This window comes from Bos grunniens, chromosome 14 (genome assembly GCF_055505025.1).
Source record: "Bos grunniens cultivar Pamir isolate PY7600 chromosome 14, Bosgru_T2T1.0, whole genome shotgun sequence".
NCBI classification, from domain to species: domain Eukaryota; kingdom Metazoa; phylum Chordata; class Mammalia; order Artiodactyla; family Bovidae; genus Bos; species Bos grunniens.
The window spans coordinates 61,139,365-61,159,104 of record NC_141178.1 but is presented as its reverse complement, the minus strand read 5'-3'; the positions used below and the strand labels follow the sequence as shown (position 1 = coordinate 61,159,104).

Below are 19,740 nucleotides of genomic sequence, written 5' to 3'. Positions count from 1 at the left end.
AATAGACTGTAGAGGAAAATAGGTATTTATGGGAGAAAATAAATGAGAAATGATTATTACAGTGAGAGTGGCCTGGTTTGTAGTCAAGGGGCTGGTGGAAGCTTTGCCAGCCAAACAGTCTTGATTTTATTTATTTTTGTTACTTTTTGGGGGGCACTTTTTAATATTTTATTACTATGGGAACTTAACCCTTTTAAATAGTCTTGACTTTGAAGGGACAGAAGTAGGGAAAGAATTTAAGAATTTGAAAGCAGAGAGGTTATAGGCACTATATAAAAGAGAATCAACATATTAAATAAAAATTCCTTCATATGAGTCACTAATTACATCAAGGTAAAGGTGCTTGCTCAGTCGTGTCTGACTCTTTGCAACCTCATGGACTGTAGCCTACCAAGCTTCTCTGTCCATGGGATTTCCCAGGCTAGAATACTGGAGTGAGTTGCCAATAATCGCTTTGCCAGGTCTCCAGGTCTTCCTGACCCAGGGATTGAACTCGGGTCTCCTGTGTCTTCTGCAATGGCAGGTGTATTCTTTACCACTGTACCACTAATTGCATTACTTATTCTCTAAATGAACATTGGTAGACAATAAGAAAAAAAAAAAAAACACCTCAAGTAAGATCATGTACTAAAGATACAATAGTAAATAAAATAGATATCTTGTTTCCAAAAAGTTAACAGTATATCAAAAAGAATTATGTATGATTCATTAAAGTTTTGTTCAATAGTTTGCTCTTTTTTTGATGTCTCACCAACCAAATTCTAAACTTGAAGGCAGGGGATCTGCTTTCTTCTGGATGGGTGGACAGATGGATGAATGAATAATAAAATAGCTATAATTCAAAGTAATAAGTGCTTTAAAACAGACAGGAAAAGAAGTACTTTGGGGACACAATGGAAGAAAGTATTAGTCAGCCTGGGAGGTCATGGGGACAGCTCACGGCGGAGATGACATTAGTCATTAGCCTTAAAGAGTGACTACAAATCCTACAGGGGGAAAGATAAAGGAGAGAATGCTGCCAGGAACAGATGTAGTAGAATTGAGATGGAAAGAGAATGATATAACATAAAATAAAATAAAATAAGAAGGAGTTTTAGGCTTGGGGTTTCCTGCAGAAAACAGTCTGGTGATGAGACTGGAAGAAGAACATTTGGAAGTGGATGTGATACGAGAAAAGCACTTTCTGTTTCAAGGAGGATGAAATAAACAAGGAGAATGATCACACAAGGAAAAAAACGAAGTGAAAAGGCAGCAGAGAGCTTTAAAGGCGAAGACAAGTCAGAAGGCACATCTGCATAAAGCCGGAGGCCAGTTAAGCTCTGCTTGGAGGTGGGGGACAGTTCGTGGGACCCAGAGGCCAAGACTGAAATACTGCACGGAGCAGCCTTAGTCAAGAAGGCAGAGGGATGTGACATCTGAACTTGGCTCCGAGGTCCCACAGAGGGTCTGACCCACTACGAGGCCCCCTGGATCCAGGGTGGCGGTTCACCCAGTTTCATCCCAACACACTCCCCTGACAAAGTCCCTGTCTGCGTTAAGAGTTCCAGGAAGTCACGCACAGAGAGAAAACACTGCAACTAAAGCACACACACGCTTTAGGGGTAGGGAGTTCACATGTCAGCATGTGGGACACGTTTATCTGGGTTCACACTTCCAGCGGGAAAAACACAACAAAGCGTCAGAACTCTTATGTTTGCCAACACATACTGTAATTGAGAGGAGACTTCCAGTGGGTACATTAATAGCTTTCTTGAGAGAGAACAGCAGATGAAGAACCTGCCAGTGATTCAAGTCAATTCTTCCTTCTCAGAAGATGAAGGAGAAATAAGAGATGGAATGAAATACTTCTACATTGGGTTAGAGATGCTCCATGGAACAACTGGGTGAGAAGACAGTGACTGCATCTGAACTCTGATGTGCCTGGGCAGGTTGAAAGGAACCTCAGTGCATTGGTTACCTACACATCAAGGTGACAAGGCAGTCACGTGATCCATGGAAGCTGAAAGAGACTCTGGATTTTGTCTGAGACATAACCAAATCCTCTGAGAATACATTGTAGATGCCTGTGAAAAGTGAAAGTGTTAGTCACTCAATCGTGTCTCACTCCTTGCAACTCAACAGACTGTGGCTCGCAGGCTCCTCTGTCCATGGGATTTCCCAGGCAAGCATACTGGAGTGGTTGCTATGCCCTCAGAGACCTCATAAGAATGCAGGTTCAGTCTGGAGTTAGCCTGGGAACCTGCACTTCTAATAAGCACCCAGGGGTGCTCTGAGCAGGTAGGCTCTGGGTGACACCTGGTCCCCGAGTAGGAGGGGACGTCTCCCTCTACAATGTCACCCACAGGGATGTTATCATATAATCCCCTGGTTTATTATACCAATGTGCTAACTGGGGCAACGCTGGTGCAGAGTAAGTGCTGAACAAACACCAAGGAAGGAAATATTCTTTCCTCAATCAAGAGTAGCAAATTGTGCTGTGTAAAAAGGTTTGTGTATCCAGGTGGCGCTAGTGGTAAAGAAACTGCCTGCCAAGGCAGGAGAGGCAAGAGATGCGGGTTCACTCCCTGGGTTGAGATCTCCTGGAGAAGGAAATGGCAACCTACTCCAGTATTCTTGCCTGGAGAATCCCATGGACAGAGGAGCCTGGTGGGCTACAGTCCATGGGGTCGTACAGTCGGACACAACTGAAGCGAGCAAGCACCAGAGAAAGAAGAGCTGAGTGAATAAACAGTGATCTCTGTGGTTGAGTTCTGCAAGACGAAAGCCTCGGTGGGTACATCTTCATGTGTGGCCCACAAGGGTGGCCTGCATCATGGCTTTAGAAAAGGTCTGGTTTCTGGAGATGTTCACGCCGTATGTCCTAGAACCATTGGCTGACCTGTACCACCCACATCCTTGTGATACTATTGGAACATGGAAAGAAAAGGTAGAGAAAAGAAAGCACATTTGCTTGTTCTTATTTTTTTCTGAGAAACTTTACTTGGAATAGTTATGTATAAGCCCCATGCTGTTTTTCCCAAAATTCAGGCTTTATGATGGAAAGTAAAACATACACAACTAAGCTGGGGAGCACCCGCCCCACGCAACCGTCACATTATAGATGCAAACTGGAGAGCACTGCTCTTCAGTCTCTCAGTTCTGCCTGCTGTGTTGGCCCCGTTCTAAAGGCCCGTCCTTGACCTCAGGCCAATGGCAAAAACAACACACACCTCCTGATGTGTAAAAATCCATCTTGGAAGGACAAGGCCCACACCAGTTCATCGCCTGGGAGACAGCGTTTTGAAAGGAAAACAACTAGAATGAACAGAGATTTGTACGTACTCCAGGTATTTTAACACAGACTTAAAATCACATCACTCATTCATGGAATACAAAAATCCGGAAGGAAGGAGAGTGATCTCTAATCAGCAGTGCTGTGAATCAAGAAAACGTGCTAGGCTTGGTTTGTAGGTCTGATATAGTCCACCTTGATTTATTCATCTGTTGATGAGGTGTAAGTAAATATTCCCCCAAATGCGGATGCTGAGATGGGATCTGAACATGGCAGTGCAGGTTCATCCGCTGTAACAAAGATACCACCCGGTGGGGGTGCTGACGGTGGGGGAGGCTGTGGGGGGTCTGTGTGGAGTTCTGCACCTTCTGCTCAGTTTTGCTGTGACTCTAAACTGCTCTAAAAAGTAAAGACTATTGGGGGAACAAAGGAATGCTAGGGTCTGCAGTATCGGGGCAATACAGTGGCTACACTGTGTCCAGTGAGACATGGAGTACACTCTGGACCACAGACAGGCCCACAGTTCTGACTCTGGTCCAGTCTCTTTCAGTCAAAGACCCTTGCGGGAATAAAGCACTAACTTCCCCCAACCCAGCTTGTCAGTTAGACCTAGACAATGTCACTTGAAATCAACACTGAATATTCATTGGAAGGGATGGTGCTGAAGGTGAAGCTCCAATCCTTTGGCCACCTGATGTTAAGAGCCAACTCATTAGAAAAGACCCTGATGCTGGGAAAGATTGACGACAAAAGGAGAAGGAGATGGCAGAGGATGAGATGGTTGGATAGCATCACTCAATGGACATGTATTTGAGCAAACTCCAGGAGATTGTGAAGGACAGGGATGCCTGACTTGCTGCAGTCCATGGGGTCACAAAGAGTCAGACACGATTTAGTGACCGAACAAAGTAAAGAGATAACTAAATTAAAATTTTATTACAAAACTTCATCTAACTAGGAGGCAGCAATAAGACCATGAAAGGACAGTGGGATTTACCTCTAATATAATTAAGAGCCTTGAATTCACTTGTGCCTCTAAAGAGTCACATAGAAAAGCCATTTCAGAGGCTGGAATATATTTTCCTAATGAGAGAAGAGGGGCTGGACTGGTGTAAAACACTTTACAGACGCACAACACAATTACCAATATTAGCAGATGCAATTGCAGGAGGATCAGATTAAGGATAACAGTAATAAAAGAAAAGAGCATAGAAAATCCAACGGTCATGATTTAGATGGACGCATGAGAGCCCCCTCAGCACCACATGTAACCTGAATTGTGCTGGAGGAAAAGCTGGAAATGCTAATAAGACACATGATTAAAGGTGGGTCTGGGGTTATAAATTGCTTTTTTAATGGTGAGGATAGTAGCTGACATAGAGGATCATAAGAAGATGAGAATGTCAGTATCAATTTTTATTAGTGTCAGGAACAATATGCAGTATATTTAAATCAGCTTCATTTGTATTAGTGTTTTTGTAAGTAGTAGCTGTAGAAGCAATAACATGTCCAATACATTCTAAAAGAAAGAACTAAATAAAGTTGCCAAGGTTCTCTGCAAAAGAGCCACAAGTTTTACACTGGGGAAAATCAGCCACATTTCCTTAGATACTCAGAATTCAGGAGCAACAAATTCTGGGTTCTGGACTAGAACAAAGCTGCAGAATCAGTCAGAGGAACAACTGTAGCAAATGGATGAAGTTGGACAAAATTAAAAAGAGACCAAGACTATAATTTTCCATACAAATCAGACTTTTTTCAGGGTTTATATAGAATGGCAATTAGGATTCATACCTGGATCAACTTGAGCCATTTAAGAAACAGCTTGAGACCTATTTAGCCTGAGCATGATCAGGCTGTTGAAAATAAGTAATTATCAAATTAACAATAATCAGTAATTTTTATAAAATCATTCTCAGTAAAGAAAAAAATAGGTGAATTCATTTTGCTTATGAATTTTCCAGCAATTATCACAAGCTTTCTGAATTGATTAACTAATTTAATGACAAGTTAGGTAAAATTGAATATCTGACAAACATTTATTTAGAAAATTAGAAGACTAGGAAATGTTATTTTTAATTGAAGTGTATTCTTTTTTGAATTTCAGAAAACTAGGCTTTGAAAGGCAAGTTCGATCCCTCGGTCAGGAAGATCCCCTGGAGAAGGGAATGACAACCCACTCCAGTATTCTTGCCTGGAAAATCCCATGGACAGAGGATCCTGGCAAGCTACAGTCCATGGGATCACAAAGAGTTGGACACAACTGAGCAACTGAACACCAACAGGCTTTGAAAAATAAACCATAAGGGTTACACTACAAAACTGTAACAATCAAGATTCTGAGGACATGGATGGCAGACTTTCTTTTTGATTCATATGCTGGATAGTCAGCATTAACTGCACAGGAGAGAGCACGCAGCCAGGGTGAGGAGCTGGCCTGAGTTAGAAGTCTGAATTCCTTATTAGTTGTTTAATCTTAGGCTATTTATGTAAACTATTTATTTTCACTTTCTTCATCCAAAAACTGGAAAAATAATAGTTTCTACCTTGTAAGGTTCTTGGAGAATTGATGAAATAAACTGCTCCAGGACACTCAGGACTCTCTGGCTCTCAATAAATATTAGTTTGACTGTAATTATTGATGTTAATAAATATTAACATATTTAATTATCACTTAGATAGTAATCTCTATTTCTCCATTAGTTAAGTTCAATTCAGTCACTCAGTTGTGTCTGACTCAGTTGTGTCCGACTCTTTGTGACCCCATGGACTGCAGCACACCAGGCTTCCCTGTCTATCACCAACTCCCAGAGCTTGCTCCAACTCACATCCATCAAGTCAGTGATGCCATCCAACCATCTCATCCTCTGTTGTCCCCCTCTCCTGCCTTCAGTGTTTCCCAGCATCAGGGTCTTTTCCAATGAGATTATTTAAACAATGCTGCTTCTCTCACAAAGCTGTTTCTTTCTGCTAAAGTCCTCTTTTTTTCTCTATGAATTTAGGTCAAACATAAAATATATTGATTTCTCCAAAATTTTCCTTTGTTTTTCACATTATTCTTCAAGACACATTACTCAAAAGGCCTTCCCTGCCTCTGAGTAGTTTAACTCCCTACAAAGAACCCTGCTGGAAAACACACTTAGTTCTTCAGCAGTGAGACCCCCAAGAATCCCCCCTGGGAGGGCACGTATCACAGACCCCTGAATCCTTGAGCATTGTCCACTTCTCTCCTCTACTCTTCAGAGACATCATCTCCAAACAAACAGGAATTGTCAACAAGAAGAGATGCAAAAGCAAGAATTTAAGGGAGCCAGATACTTCAGCCATTTAATCCTGTCCCTATGTGTGGGTGTATTCTGGACTCTACTCTTATAAAAGCAGTTTAAAATGTAAAATTCTCAATGACAACATCCATGATGAAGGGGCCATGGCTTTCCTACAAACACATTTCCACAGAGAAAAGCACCAGCATGAAGGCTTGTACCCAATTCTGACAGATCCCGTCCCATTCAATTGATGAATGGACCGAAGGTACTCCTTCAGGGAGACACAGGGCACAGCTGCCTGGAAAAATGAGGATGTAAACTGTCAATGCACACACTGTAAATTTCCAGGTGTACCAGACACTGTTATAGGTTCACACACCAGTGCGTGTCCAGACACTGCTGCCCGTACTCCAGTTTCCTTCCCCCGAGGAACACGCATACTATCGCTGCTTCCAGAAAGATGGATTAGACCCTGAGTTTGGGACTTTCTGGGTTTGCACACGTAGAGAAGAGATAAGGGGTTCCTCTTGCTTGACAAATCTTGTTAAAAAATAGCACCAGGACAGAAAACGTATCGGCAACATGCGTTTCTTTTTAAATATGCACTTTAAAACAAAACAAAGCCAGACCTTGCAAAGACCCCATGAAAGAAAACCTATGTATTGGAGTTTACTCTGCAAAAACTAGTCAACTGGAATTTCCAGAGCATTGCCTGAGGCCCATATCACAGTCTCTCAGTCTGAAGTGCTTAGATCCACCCCGAATTCCATGTTACATTCAAATACCTACAGTCAAAAATTCACATGATTATCTGGTAATTTTTTAAAATTTTTTAAATTGAAGTATGTTGATTCACAAGGTTGTGTTAATTTTTGGTACACAGCACGGTGATTCAGCTACATATATATTGTATATAATTTATTTTTCCTATTCTTTTCCATTAGAGGTTATTATAAAATATTGAGTATAGCTCCCTGTGCTATACAGTAGGATCTTATTTATTGATTTTATATATAGTAATGTGTCTATGTTAATCCCAAACTCCTCATTTATCCCCCTCTTCCTTTTTGTAAGGATAACTTTGTTTGCTATGTCTGTGAGTCTACTTCTGTTTTGTAAATAAGTTCATTTGTATTAGCCAAGACATGGAAGCAACCTAAGTGTTCATCAACAGATGAATGGGTAAAGAAGATGTGGTACATATGTACAAAGGAATATTCCTCAGCCTTTAAAAGGAATTAAATAATATACTTGTAGCAACACTGGTGGACCCAGGGATTATCAAACTAAGTAAAACAAGCCTGACAAAGAAAGACCTATCATGTGATATCATTTACATGTGGAATCTAAAAAACAATTATCTGATTATTAAGGAGAACCATCCTGGGCTTATTCCTCAGTCAGGTTCTCAGATGACCTCAGTTCTCTGTTTCCATCAGCACGAAAACAAACCACACATGGGGTGTGCACACAGAGGCAGCACACCCTATGAGGAGAAAGTGGGAAACCGCTCACGTTACAGAAAAACGGTGTCTTGTTATCAGAATATTAGCTTGGATTGCTTTAGATGGACAGTCCGTAGTTTCTCCCTTTTGTCCCTTTGGTGCAGAGACAGAGGCACACGAGATAGGCCCACTGGCTTAGTGCTCACCGCCAAATGAGGATCTGAGGCTTGAAAAGTACAAAACATTCTAATAATTAAAGCCAATCAATCTTAGAAAAAGTAAAGTAGGGCAACTCTTACCTGAGCTCCTGGATTAGAGAATCCATTGGTGCTACTGACAAAAAGAAAGACAGAAAAGGAAAATCAGTGCATAATTTTGTAAACTGCATGAGAGCAACCTTTCACCTCCTCGGGATAACGGCCAGTGCATGGTTAGTGCATTACATGCGTGCTAAGTCACTGTAGTATTGTCTGACTCTTATCAACCTCATGGACTATAGCCCACCAGGTTCCTCTGTCCATGGGATTCTCTAGACAGGAATATTGGAGTGGGTTACCAGGCCCTCCTCCGACCCAGGAATCAAAAACCCAAGTCTCCCACATCTCCTGCATTGGTAGGTGTGTTCTAGCGCCACTTGGGAAGCCCTGATTAGTGCAGACCCAACAGTTTCCCTTTGTGCTGATTCATCTTTCCGGTTCTTTGGACACAAGAAGACAGGTGACCAGGGCCCAGAACAGATAGTTCTGGATCAGGCCTCCAGTGACCCTGGGACTTTGCAGTCATGGATCAACTTCCAAATACCTGTCTCTAAAATCTCACCAAAAAAGTACAGGAGCACAGAGGACAAATTACTTTTTATTTTAAGGTTTTTTTTTAATGTGGACCATTTTTTAAAGTCTATTGAATTTGTTACACTATTGCTTCTGCTTTATGTTTTGGTTTTTTGGCTGCAAGGTATGTGAGATCTTAGCTCCCCGACCATGTATTGAACCCAAACCTCTGCATTAGAAGGTGAAGTCTTAACCATTGGACTGCGAGGGAAGTCCCTGAACTACTTTTTAAATCAATTTTGTTGTCTCTACGAAAATTTTCAAAAGAATCTTGTTTGCATTTTATTTATATTAAACAAGGATTTAAATAAAATGGACAATATTTTATTAATAAATATCCTAAGATTCTGTTCCATAAATTTTATTCCTGGAGAAAGAGGAGAAGTTTGAGTCATGTTAATTTCAACCTCCAATTAAAAATAAGACACTTACAGAAAGAAGAGCTTTGATTTTTCCGAAGACTTACGGACATGGGGAGAGGGGAGGAGAGGGTAAAATGTATGGAGAGAGTAACATGGAAACTTACATTACCAAATGTAAAATAGATAGCCAATGGGAATGCTGTATGTCTCAGGGAACTCAAACAGGGGCTGTGTATCAACCTTGAGGGGTGGGACAGGGAGGAAGATGGGAGGAAGGTGAAAGAGGAGGAGATATATGTACACCTATGGCTGATTCATGTTGATGTTTGACAGAAAACAACAAAATTATGTAAAGCAATTATCCTTCAATTAAAAAAATAAATAAATTTGCAAAAGAAAGCAGTTAGAGAAAAAAAAGCAATGATGGGAACTAAAGAAGTTCATGTTTATAAATACCTGCCTACCACAGAATAAGCAGCATATTGAGAGAGACAACAGGTGGTTTTAAAGATGACTCACGCTACATGAGAAACAGTTGTTTCATTTCTCCAACAACATTTTGGCTCTGTTTAAGAGTGCTTATGTATGTGCCAAAAGGATTCAAAGTCCAAAAAGAATGGCAAATTAAAATGCATTTGAAGTACGAGAGAGTCGTGTGCTTTCAGAAGCCAGAATAAGAGATTTGAACAATCCAAATACAGTTCCTAGAATACTGATATTTATGGCAGACGTGAGCCTATCCTAAACAGTGCTAGGATATTATCACTAAACTCTTATTCCATGGAGAACTTTGCTGCCTAAAACTTTGATGTTTCCAAAACTGCATTCCAAATATTAGGGACTGTAGCCCACCAGGCTCCTCTGTCCATGGGATTTCCCAGGCAAGAATACTGGAGTGGGTTGCCATTTCCCTCTACAGGAGATCTTCCCGAGCCAGGGATCAAACCTGTATGTCCTGCCTTATAGGCAGATTCTTTTCCACTGAGCCACCAGGGAAGTTGCTCCAAATAATAGGATATATGATGTAATTACTTTTAAAGTAACTTTAACTAAACCTGGGAAAGAATACTGCACAACTTCAGTTTGGGTACAGAAAATGTCCATATCTTGGACCAAATGCAAATGCATGATTCTGCATTTTGGTTATCATGCCTAATGATAGTCAGGGTTCTATTTTAACTGAAAAAAAAAAAATCATCCTGGAATTTTAAAAAATGGGTGATTCCATACTTCACTGAAATGGGGATTATGTACCTTGACTACACAACATAAACACAGCTAACAAAAGCATCGAATTTGATTAGATGCTTTCAACTGTAAATCTCAAAATGCTTCCAAACGACTGTGTGATCACTCCCCAGCCCAACCCTTCCTCCACCAGGAGGCCAACCTGAGGTGGGTCAGGCCAGGAACAGCTACTGGCTCCCTCCAGAGGCCAGGCTGAACCTTCCGTTTAGAATGGAGGGTCACACAAATATAGCTAATTATAATAAAAGTTATTTTCCTTAAGGGGTATTATTGCCAGTCAATCCTGTTTTCCAGATGTTTCGATCATCAAGGGCCTGTTTATATTTCAATATTACATTACCATCTGTTGGTTACAAAAAGAGAGGGTAACCGGCAAGTTAAACCTTTCAGACATGACTTTGCAGAGCTGCCGGAATCCCTGGCGGGGACAGTCTAAAACCAAACATCGTCATTTTACTCACATGAAGTTTAGATTGGGAGCCACTAAACCAGATAACATAAAAATCAAAACCCACTTTGGCAATAAATGAACGGTTTGGACTTTTCCCTTGGATGTTAAAGGTCACGTCGATAATTTGAGGTCTCCACAAAGCCTTCTTCCCTTGCTGACCCTTATACTGTTTTGCAGGATGTTTAAATCTACTCATGGTTGCATTTCGTAAACATTAGCATCCTACATTATTTGGCCTTTTCCGGGTCCTTCAATTCCTGGTTCATATTCTTTAGCCACAGAGTGCCATGATGCAGCGTCCTGGCTTGATTTAAAAACGGGAATCCTAAGGAAGCTGTGATCCTCCTGACAACCCATCAGGGACCAAGCATGGGATGCCCACATTTCATGGTGTGCTGGGCACAGGGTCACGGAATCTGCACGCTAACTCACCCTTGGTTCCTTTTGCACGGGTACGAAGCGTTTTATCTTCAGCCTCTGCATCCATCTGTAATGTGAACACAAAGTCCTGGGTCATTCCTTTGACATTGACTAAAATACAAACACAGGCCACTAGAAGATCTTTAGGTCATTATGAAGAGCAGAGGAGCTTTCCCATTGCTGAACAGCATCTGACTCTGTGGAGACAGAACCGTGACTGCTCTTACAGCCCGCAAGTTCTGGAAATACTTCTGTAGATGCTGAAACCAGAGGAAATGGACAAGAAGGCAGATGTTCTTGTCTGCAAGTGTTCACTAGCGACTCAGACACTTTCAGCATCATGAAGATGGAAAGAAGAATGGTCTGACTAACAGTGGTTGTGAAAGAGACAAAACCTCAGATACCAAACCAAAATGTTCCAGACTAAGTTACTCAACCAGATTCCCTTGTATTTCTAGAACCTTTTGGATACAGGCCTTTTTTTTAAAGAACCCGCCTGCCAATGCAGGAGACAGAAGAGATGTGGGTTCTATCCCTAGGTCAGGCAGATCCCCTGGAGGAGGGAATGGCCACCCACTCCAGTATTTCTTGCCTGAAAAATCCTATGGACAGAGGAGGCTGGCAGGCTACAGCCCATAGGATCACACAGAGTTGAACAGAACTGAACACACATGCATAACCAGCTTCGGATACGGGCCTGTTTCTAAGTTAGAAAAAAAAACTCCCAGTGTAAAAAACCAATGTAGCACAAAACTTCAAAATGCCCCTATTGTAAAATACCACTGGAAATGATGATGACATTTACTCTGGTAATTCCAGAATAGAGGTGAGTTATAATCATCCACATCTATAAGGAGAGAAAACTTTGAGTGTTGTTTCAGTCAGCATCAATTCCCTAAAATATCATTACTAATGATCTTAAATATAACCAAGTGAATTATCAAAGGGATGCCAAGACTTAAAAAGTCTACTATTTTAGTCCACATGGAGATAGATTCTGACCCGACTACCTCCAACCATTTCACTAGGATCTGTTAAGCATCTCAGTTTAATTCACATTTGCACTTTACCAGAAGAATTCTGAAACAGAAACAAGTTGTTTCGCTGGTTGGAAATCAGAGGCAGGCAGAAGGTGCTCTCCACGGCTTCCATCCTTAAATCCTGACACAGGCGGGGATGCGGTGTGCCTGCAATGAGGATGGGAGACGCATCTCTGCTCTCCGAGGCTGAGTTGTGATGGAAAGCGCTGACCTGCCATAGACTTATAATAGGGGAGCAGGTGTGGCAATGATGGGCTTTAATTTCCTTTAATAAACCTTTTATGTGCCACACTTTTACTGCCATTCGACACTCTCCAAGGTCCTGCACATAATAGGTTCATTACTTTTGATTACTATAGTCTATTGAGACAAACAACTCCAGAACACACTATATATTATGTTCAGTTAAACCAATATAGACTATTTATCCATTGTGCATTTTTTCACCTGCAACACTACAGACAAAATTAACGACAGCCCTCGTAAGCTAAAACTATTAAAACCACCAGCACCCTTTTGTCATCATTTTATAATAAACACCACACCAATCACTGAACTGTTTTGCAAATTAGCCAACAAAAAGTGTCCACTGCTTTTTCGAGCAGCCATGGCTTTCACCTACATAAAAACGGTCTATTGTTACGACTATTTTAAAACTACATGATAAGAGAAGACAAGAAAACAGAAGTGTTTTTTTTTTTCTCTCCTGTAGATGTCCCTTCTTTTAAAACCACGCGGATTTATGACAGATGTGACACTGTCTGGGATTACAGTGGCTTGGTTTACACAGGATGGTGAGCCCTGTGTTGTGAAATCCTCCTCTGTGAGTGTCCCTGCTGCATATAAAGTGGATCAACTCGTGCGAACCCCTCTCCCTGCGTGCTAATTGAGTCGCTTGATTATAATAAGGGAGATCAGCAGCTTAAGGGTTAAAATGGTCAAAACCATCCATTTTGCTTCTGCTGCTCATGCGGGGGCGCGGGGCGGGGGGTGGAGGGGTGGGCGGTGAGAATCCCCTCAGCGTGAGTCTTAAGGTTATCCTGCACATAGGCGCTCTTAGCCTCCAACCACTCTGAACATTGCCCACTCAAACACAAAGCTTGAATGGGATGGACTCCCATTCAATGGGAAGTGAAGGCTGGACTCCACGGATTTCTTCATGAAAACTGCAACGCTGTGTGAAGAGGAGTGCCAGCAGCGCACAGGAAAGTTTCAGAAATCTGCTTTAACCTTCTCTCTAACAGCTTCCAGACGGATGCTCTTTTGCAATCCAGCTGTCTGAGCACCTGACGGCTCTGCCTTCCCCCTGGGCAGCCGCCTCCCTTTCACAGTCCCAGGAAGCTAGGCATAAATAAATATTCATGGATCCTGGCTTGAGGGTGCCTGGACTGCCAGCCTCAGGACGGCATTTTCCGATGCTATTGTCCTCTGGCTGGACAATAGCGTCATACTGGAGCACATACATCCCATTCAAGCTTTGTAAGAACTGGTAACACATCCACGAAGCTCAGTTCAACGTAACATGTGGGCCAAGTGATGGGCATGGGAGGGATCAAGGCCCCCACATACAATTCACCCATTTCAGCTCTCCCTCCTTTCACACCTGAAGGACAGTTCCTAAGTTCTGGGTTTAGTTACGTCTTGCAGCAACTTGGGGATAAGGACATAAGACATCTTGGGCTTTCTTTTGGGGCAAGAAGTTTTAACATTCATGAGAAAATTTGATCTCCTGGGAGACCTCAGCTTGAAAAAAAGCCTTTGTTCATGAAAACCTTACACCTGGGAACAGAAACCTCTAAGCATTCTTCCTATGGATTATGTTCATGGACTTCAATAAACTGCTGATGGGTAGACTTAATTTTTGTAAAATGGAACCTTGGATTCAGTGGGCACCACATTCCAGGGATGGTTCCTTCATGGGAAAGAGGTCCTACCTCATTGCTGGTGCTCAGACATGAGGGGTGTGTATGCGGGAGGGGACCAGCTACCCGGTCAAGTTCTCCCGGTTACAGAAGCAGCCACCACCATAACCCACATGGGCGGCATCCTAAAAACTCCACTTCTTATGGAGAACATTATCTTTTTTTTCTATTGGAAAAGGAGGCTTGATCAGCCTTTCTGCCTACACCCCAAATGCTATGGACAAGCCTGCAATTGACTTTGTAAAACTTAATGAAGCATTTCTTTCCTCAAAACAGAGCTTTGATTTTCCAAACAGCTGTCCTTCTTCCCATTTCTTAGGGCCTTTATCTGCATCCCATTGTTTATGGATGGGAATAAGACATTTTCTGAGACTCTTACCATTTCCTCCTGGCTATATCAATCTACTCAATCGAGATAAAACAGTAAGGGCAAATTTTGCCACTCTTATTTTTCATGAAGCTATGGGAAAGTTCTATTAACCTGTAACTATGGATATGTTACATATAATATTTATGTTGAAGGGAAAAAAGGGGTTCCTTCTTGGTATCCATTTCATAATGAAAAATATGAAATATTTTCATGAAAAAATATTTTAAGGAGCTTCTCCCCCAATTCTCTGGGGGAGATTAATTAATACAAGGATAAATGGCAAGAGGGAAAGAAACTTATAAAATAAAGGAGGCAAAGAAGCAAACTTAGAGGAAGGCTATGCCAACCAACAATGGAGATAAGCAAAGAGGCAGTGAAGAAGAAAGATGACTATAAAATACATTCTTATTATTTACTTGAATTTGGAAAACTCATGTAACATCTTCAAGGGATTTACAAAGCTATGTGCAGGTGTCCCTAGTGACATGAACTTGACCACCTTCTCCTCCTGGCACTTAGATACGTCAGGGGCTATCAGAGGATCTTCCTTCTGCATCACTCCATGGCACCAACTAGGTGCCGTCTTTGGGGTTCAGTTGTGTCCAACTCTTTGCAACCTCATGGACTGTAGCCCACCAGGCTCCTCTGTCCATGGGATTCTCCAGACAAGAATACTGGAGTGGGTTGCCATGCCCTCCTCCAGATGAGCTTCCTGACCCAGGAATCGAACCTGGGTCTCCTGCATTGCAGGCAGAGTCTTTACCATCTGAGCCACCAGGGACCCCTGGAATTGCTGATTTGTGGAAGGGAGAGATTCAAGAAGCAGGACACCAGATTGATAAACTCAGTTTTGCTTCCATCACACATGCAAATGACTGGTATGTGAGGAGATTTAGTTCCCTTTGATTTTATTTTTCACTTAAAACTCTATTTTGATCAATGGTTAAACAAAATTGTTTGTCCACAAAAACAACCTCCAAGTAAACATTTAATCACTTCTTAAGATTTGGGTAAAACAAATCTCTTGGTAATCTTTAAGTTTTATTTCTCCTTTCAACAGAATTCTATCCACTGTCATCCTTGATATAGATTTATAAGTAGTCTCGAATTTCTTAATATTAGTAGAAAAGCCATGGTGATCATAACATTTTGAGGACACTCTCAAAATCCTTATACAATTAATTGTAATCTTGTCTGAAAATGAAAGTGTTAGTCGCATAATCGTGTCCAACTCTTTGTGACCCCATGGACTATAGCTCCTCAGGCTCCTCTGTCCATGGGATTCTCCGGGCAAGAATGCTGGAACGAGTTGCCATGCCCTCTTCCAGGGGATCTTCCCGACCCAGGGATCAAACTAGGTGTTCTGCATGGCATGCAGATTTTTTACCATCTAAGCCACCAGGGAAGCCCTGTCTAGTTACATATAACTTCACGCCAGTAGCTACTTTTAATTTGAGAGGTCTTTCACTACATTTGACTTACAATAAGTCCCACTTTAAAGATTTCGTAGTGTTCCTCTCCTGGGAGTTGTAAACCGACAAGGCAGTCTGTCTGTTGTGTCACGTGACTCTTCCATTCCTGAGAAGCTCACGGTGATGGCGAGAGGAAGTTAGTCCCGTGCCTGCCGAGAGGAGGTCCAGGGGTCCTCCCCACCAGGAGCCCCCCATCCTCAGCGGATGCTTCCTTAACAAAAGTCAGCCTTTTTTTAATGACAAAAAGAAACTGAGGAAGTTGGAAAAGGCTAACCTCAGAAAATGGAACAGCTAAATGATGTCTGTACCTTGGGACAGAACTTGGCCAGATCGAAGAACAAAGAACCCTACACTGAGTGCCCTTCCTTTTGATGAATCTGGCATCATTTTGTTTTCAACAGAGCTTTGAATCGACGGAAAATAGCAGCAGAAGATGCTTCCCTGTTGTACAAGGAAAAGATGGGGGAAATGAGCTGTGATCCTAAAAGCACAGTTGACTCGTTGAGAAGGAAACCAAGATTGAATGATCAAGTATATTTTTGCTCTGTTCTTACCCTCCTTTTAGTTTCCTGGTTCTCTTTTCATACATTTACTTATTTCTCAGGGAGAGTAATTCAGAAAATAAATGTAAGGTCTTCCCTGGTGGTCCTCTGGTTAAGACTCCGTGCCTCCAATGCTGTGGGCAAAGGTTCAGCCCCTGGTCAGGAAAGTTCCATATGCCATGCAATGCAGCCAAACATAATAATAATTTGTTTTTAAAAAAAGAAAGCAAACTTTAAAACATCTAAATGAATAAAATCAGGAAGTTTGACAGCATCCTTGATGCCATATTATTAATTTTCTGAAACTTTTTTGAATCCTTTCTCCTAAATGAAATGAAAAATTTTCCAAATCTTTTATTTAGGGCACAGGATCCCTGATTTCAAATCTCTGTTCCGGTCCAGCTCTATCTGTACTGCTTCGTGTTCTGCATAAAAAGCTGAAGAACCGAACGATGGCATCCTGCACATTGGTGACCCATCTCATGTCCTTTCACCCCTGATGGGGAAGCAGGTTCAGTCTTCTCTCAGACCAAGGACAGCTGTCTGGGGAGAGCTCTTCCTGAGGCTGAGGGCATGCACACCCCCACAGAAAAGCTGCCTTTGAAAGGGAATTTCTAGAGTCGAATGGAAGAAACCTCAGGCCTGTGAAAGCTTGGGTGGCTTTAAGAGGAGGCTGATGTGTTTGGAGTCTCACTTTTGATGTCTGAGTTGCTGCCGCTCCTCTGTACCGACTAACCCTCTAACTTTGCACAACTGGCAACGTGACCATGAACCAAAGCCATATGTCTGTGTCCTTTTGCCAAACGACTCCAGCAAATAGTTCTATCATTCCCTTAGGTGGACGCCGGGTGCCAAGGATTTCTATTAGTCTCTGTACCGCGGCCTCCGAGTCACAGTTTTGTGACCTAAGGGGGCAATCACCAGCTTTGTGTTTTCATAGACTTAAAAATATTTTTAATATGCTCTGATTAAAGAGAACTCAGTGAAAGTTAACACCCTGAAACCATCTAAAAAAATTTTTTTCTTGTTGATATTTTGAGATGCATGTGTTGAAAAATGCATAAATGTTAGAAAACAAGCTTCTTCATAGAGGGGTAAGCCATTTTAAACAGATTTTTCCCAAGAATGTCCCAGTTCCTTACTTTTCACTGTTTGTAGGAATTAACTGCAGAAATCAGCTACAATGCTTTTAAAAACATGCTTTTAAAAATCTCACTTATTTACTCCTGATCCTTAAATAAACTAATTTCTAATACAAATGAATTCAAATTGGAATTTTAAAACAATTTTAATGCTGAGTCTCTCTCTAAGGGCAAACATGTGCAAACAAATAACATATACTAATCAATATGCAAAAGGGCTTGTAGGCTCAGAGAACTTCACCTGTTTAATATTTTAAAACAGTAGAGTGATCACGCTTCTGACAAAAAAAATCACAATCCTAAATTGGGCGTTAACAATACATTTTTGTGAAAGTAAATCTACAGAGATAAAGCAATGTCATAGGAGAGAGTCTTTATAAAATGCTTCAATCGGATCCATTTTATTTCAACATATTCTGCTTTTTAATAAAAATGTTGTCTTACCTCTTTCTCCAGGTAACTTGTACGCTGACTCGGTGAGCCCCCTCCGTCAGAATGAATGAACACCTGTGTTCGCTTTAGTGAGAAATCCTGCAATTCATTCTATTAAGATAAAAAATAAAAGAGAGAAGGTATGTAAGGTGGACAAAAAAAACAGAAAAGCAAAAATAACCAGTGATGTGAACAGTAAACAATTATCTATAATTCTGATGGACTATGCTATAAACAGAATGAAAATATCATACTATTTAATAATATATCAATGGGGAAAAGATGTTTACCTTTATCCTGGCTGTCTGTGTTAGTTGCTCAGTCATGTCTGACTCTTTGTGACCCCATGGACTGTAGCCCACCAGGCTCCTCTGTCCATGGATTCTCCAGGCAAGAACACTGGAGTAGGTTGCCAGTCCCCTCTCCAGGGGATCTTTCTGACCCAGGGATCGAACCCAGGTCCCCTGTATTGCAGGCAGATTCTCTACCCTCTTTACCTTTATTAAGGTAAGCCAAATCGATTTTTGTTTTTCTTACCAAACTAGATATATAGATAAGATATAGATAAAGAAGGGCATGGCAACCCACTCCAGTATTCTTGTCTGGAGAATCCCCATGGACAGAGGAGCATGACAGGCTGCAGTCCATGGGGTCACGAAGAGCTGGACATGACCGAGCGGCTAAGCACACACATAGATAGAGATATAGATAAAATGCCTGCCCTTTACTAGGAAAATTGTATAATAGGGCTTCTCAATGTCATTATTCTCGGTTTTATTTTTAACCACCAGAAGAAAAAGATCAGTCAAGGTTTGGCACGTGCTATCCTCAAGAAGTCACGAGAGACAAGATCCCAAGGCATGTGGATTTAGGCCGCCCTTGAATGAGGTGTCCCGAAAGGCTACTAGCACTTTTTGCCAACGTTTCATCCTGCTTTCCATGGGAACAATCTGCGTGTGGCTTCCTTGCTTCCAGACATAACACACAGGCCTGCATCTCCTTTACCTGGTCCCAGGGATGGAACAGAATCTGTCTTCAGGCTGTTTGGCCCTTGAAAGAAAACTCTGAAATTCAGTGTTAACACACTCAGCCTGACAGCGAGTGGCTACTGACATGAACACTATATATATATATATATATATATATATATATATATATATATAGTATCTATCTTAACACACACTTGCTACGGTTTGTCCGTCCATTCTGGCATTCTAGAACACAAGTCACCAACCTTCCTGGCAGATGATCTCTAGGGTTTGTGTTTACCCCTTGCAGTAAGTTGGAGGGTCCGGCTTTTTAACCATGGATTTCTGCGTCACTTGAAAGTTCTGACCAGACATTAAGCAGATGCTTCTTCAACTCAAATCAGCAACTGTAGATCCTGGCGAAAAATGGGGATAAAACCCTTAAGACAGAGCAGATGTCTTAAGACACAGATGTCTCATGACAGGATGTCTCACACAGCAAAAGTCTCAAGACACAGGATGGAAGGACTGAAAAGTCCCATAGGACTCGGGAGTTCTT

The 19,740-nt window shown here is 41.7% G+C and overlaps 1 protein-coding gene across 2 annotated transcripts in view; it reads right to left on the bottom strand.

Annotated features, from left to right (window-relative positions):
- Positions 1 to 19,486, bottom strand: part of LOC147359517 (suppression of tumorigenicity 18 protein) — an 89,791-nt gene extending 70,305 nt beyond the window's left edge. The window contains exons 1-4 of one of the 2 annotated variants that reach the window (XM_086336979.1): positions 19,448 to 19,486; positions 18,226 to 18,324; positions 11,306 to 11,360; positions 8,282 to 8,315 (exon numbers count right to left, since the gene is read on the bottom strand). In XM_086336979.1, the coding sequence (XP_086193105.1) occupies positions 8,282 to 8,315; positions 11,306 to 11,360 (89 nt within the window). In that variant the 5' untranslated portion in view covers positions 18,226 to 18,324; positions 19,448 to 19,486. The remainder of the gene's footprint in view (positions 1 to 8,281; positions 8,316 to 11,305; positions 11,361 to 18,225; positions 18,325 to 19,447) is intronic. The other variant, XM_086336980.1, reaches the window with a different exon arrangement.
- Between the last annotated feature and the right edge of the window lie 254 nt (positions 19,487 to 19,740).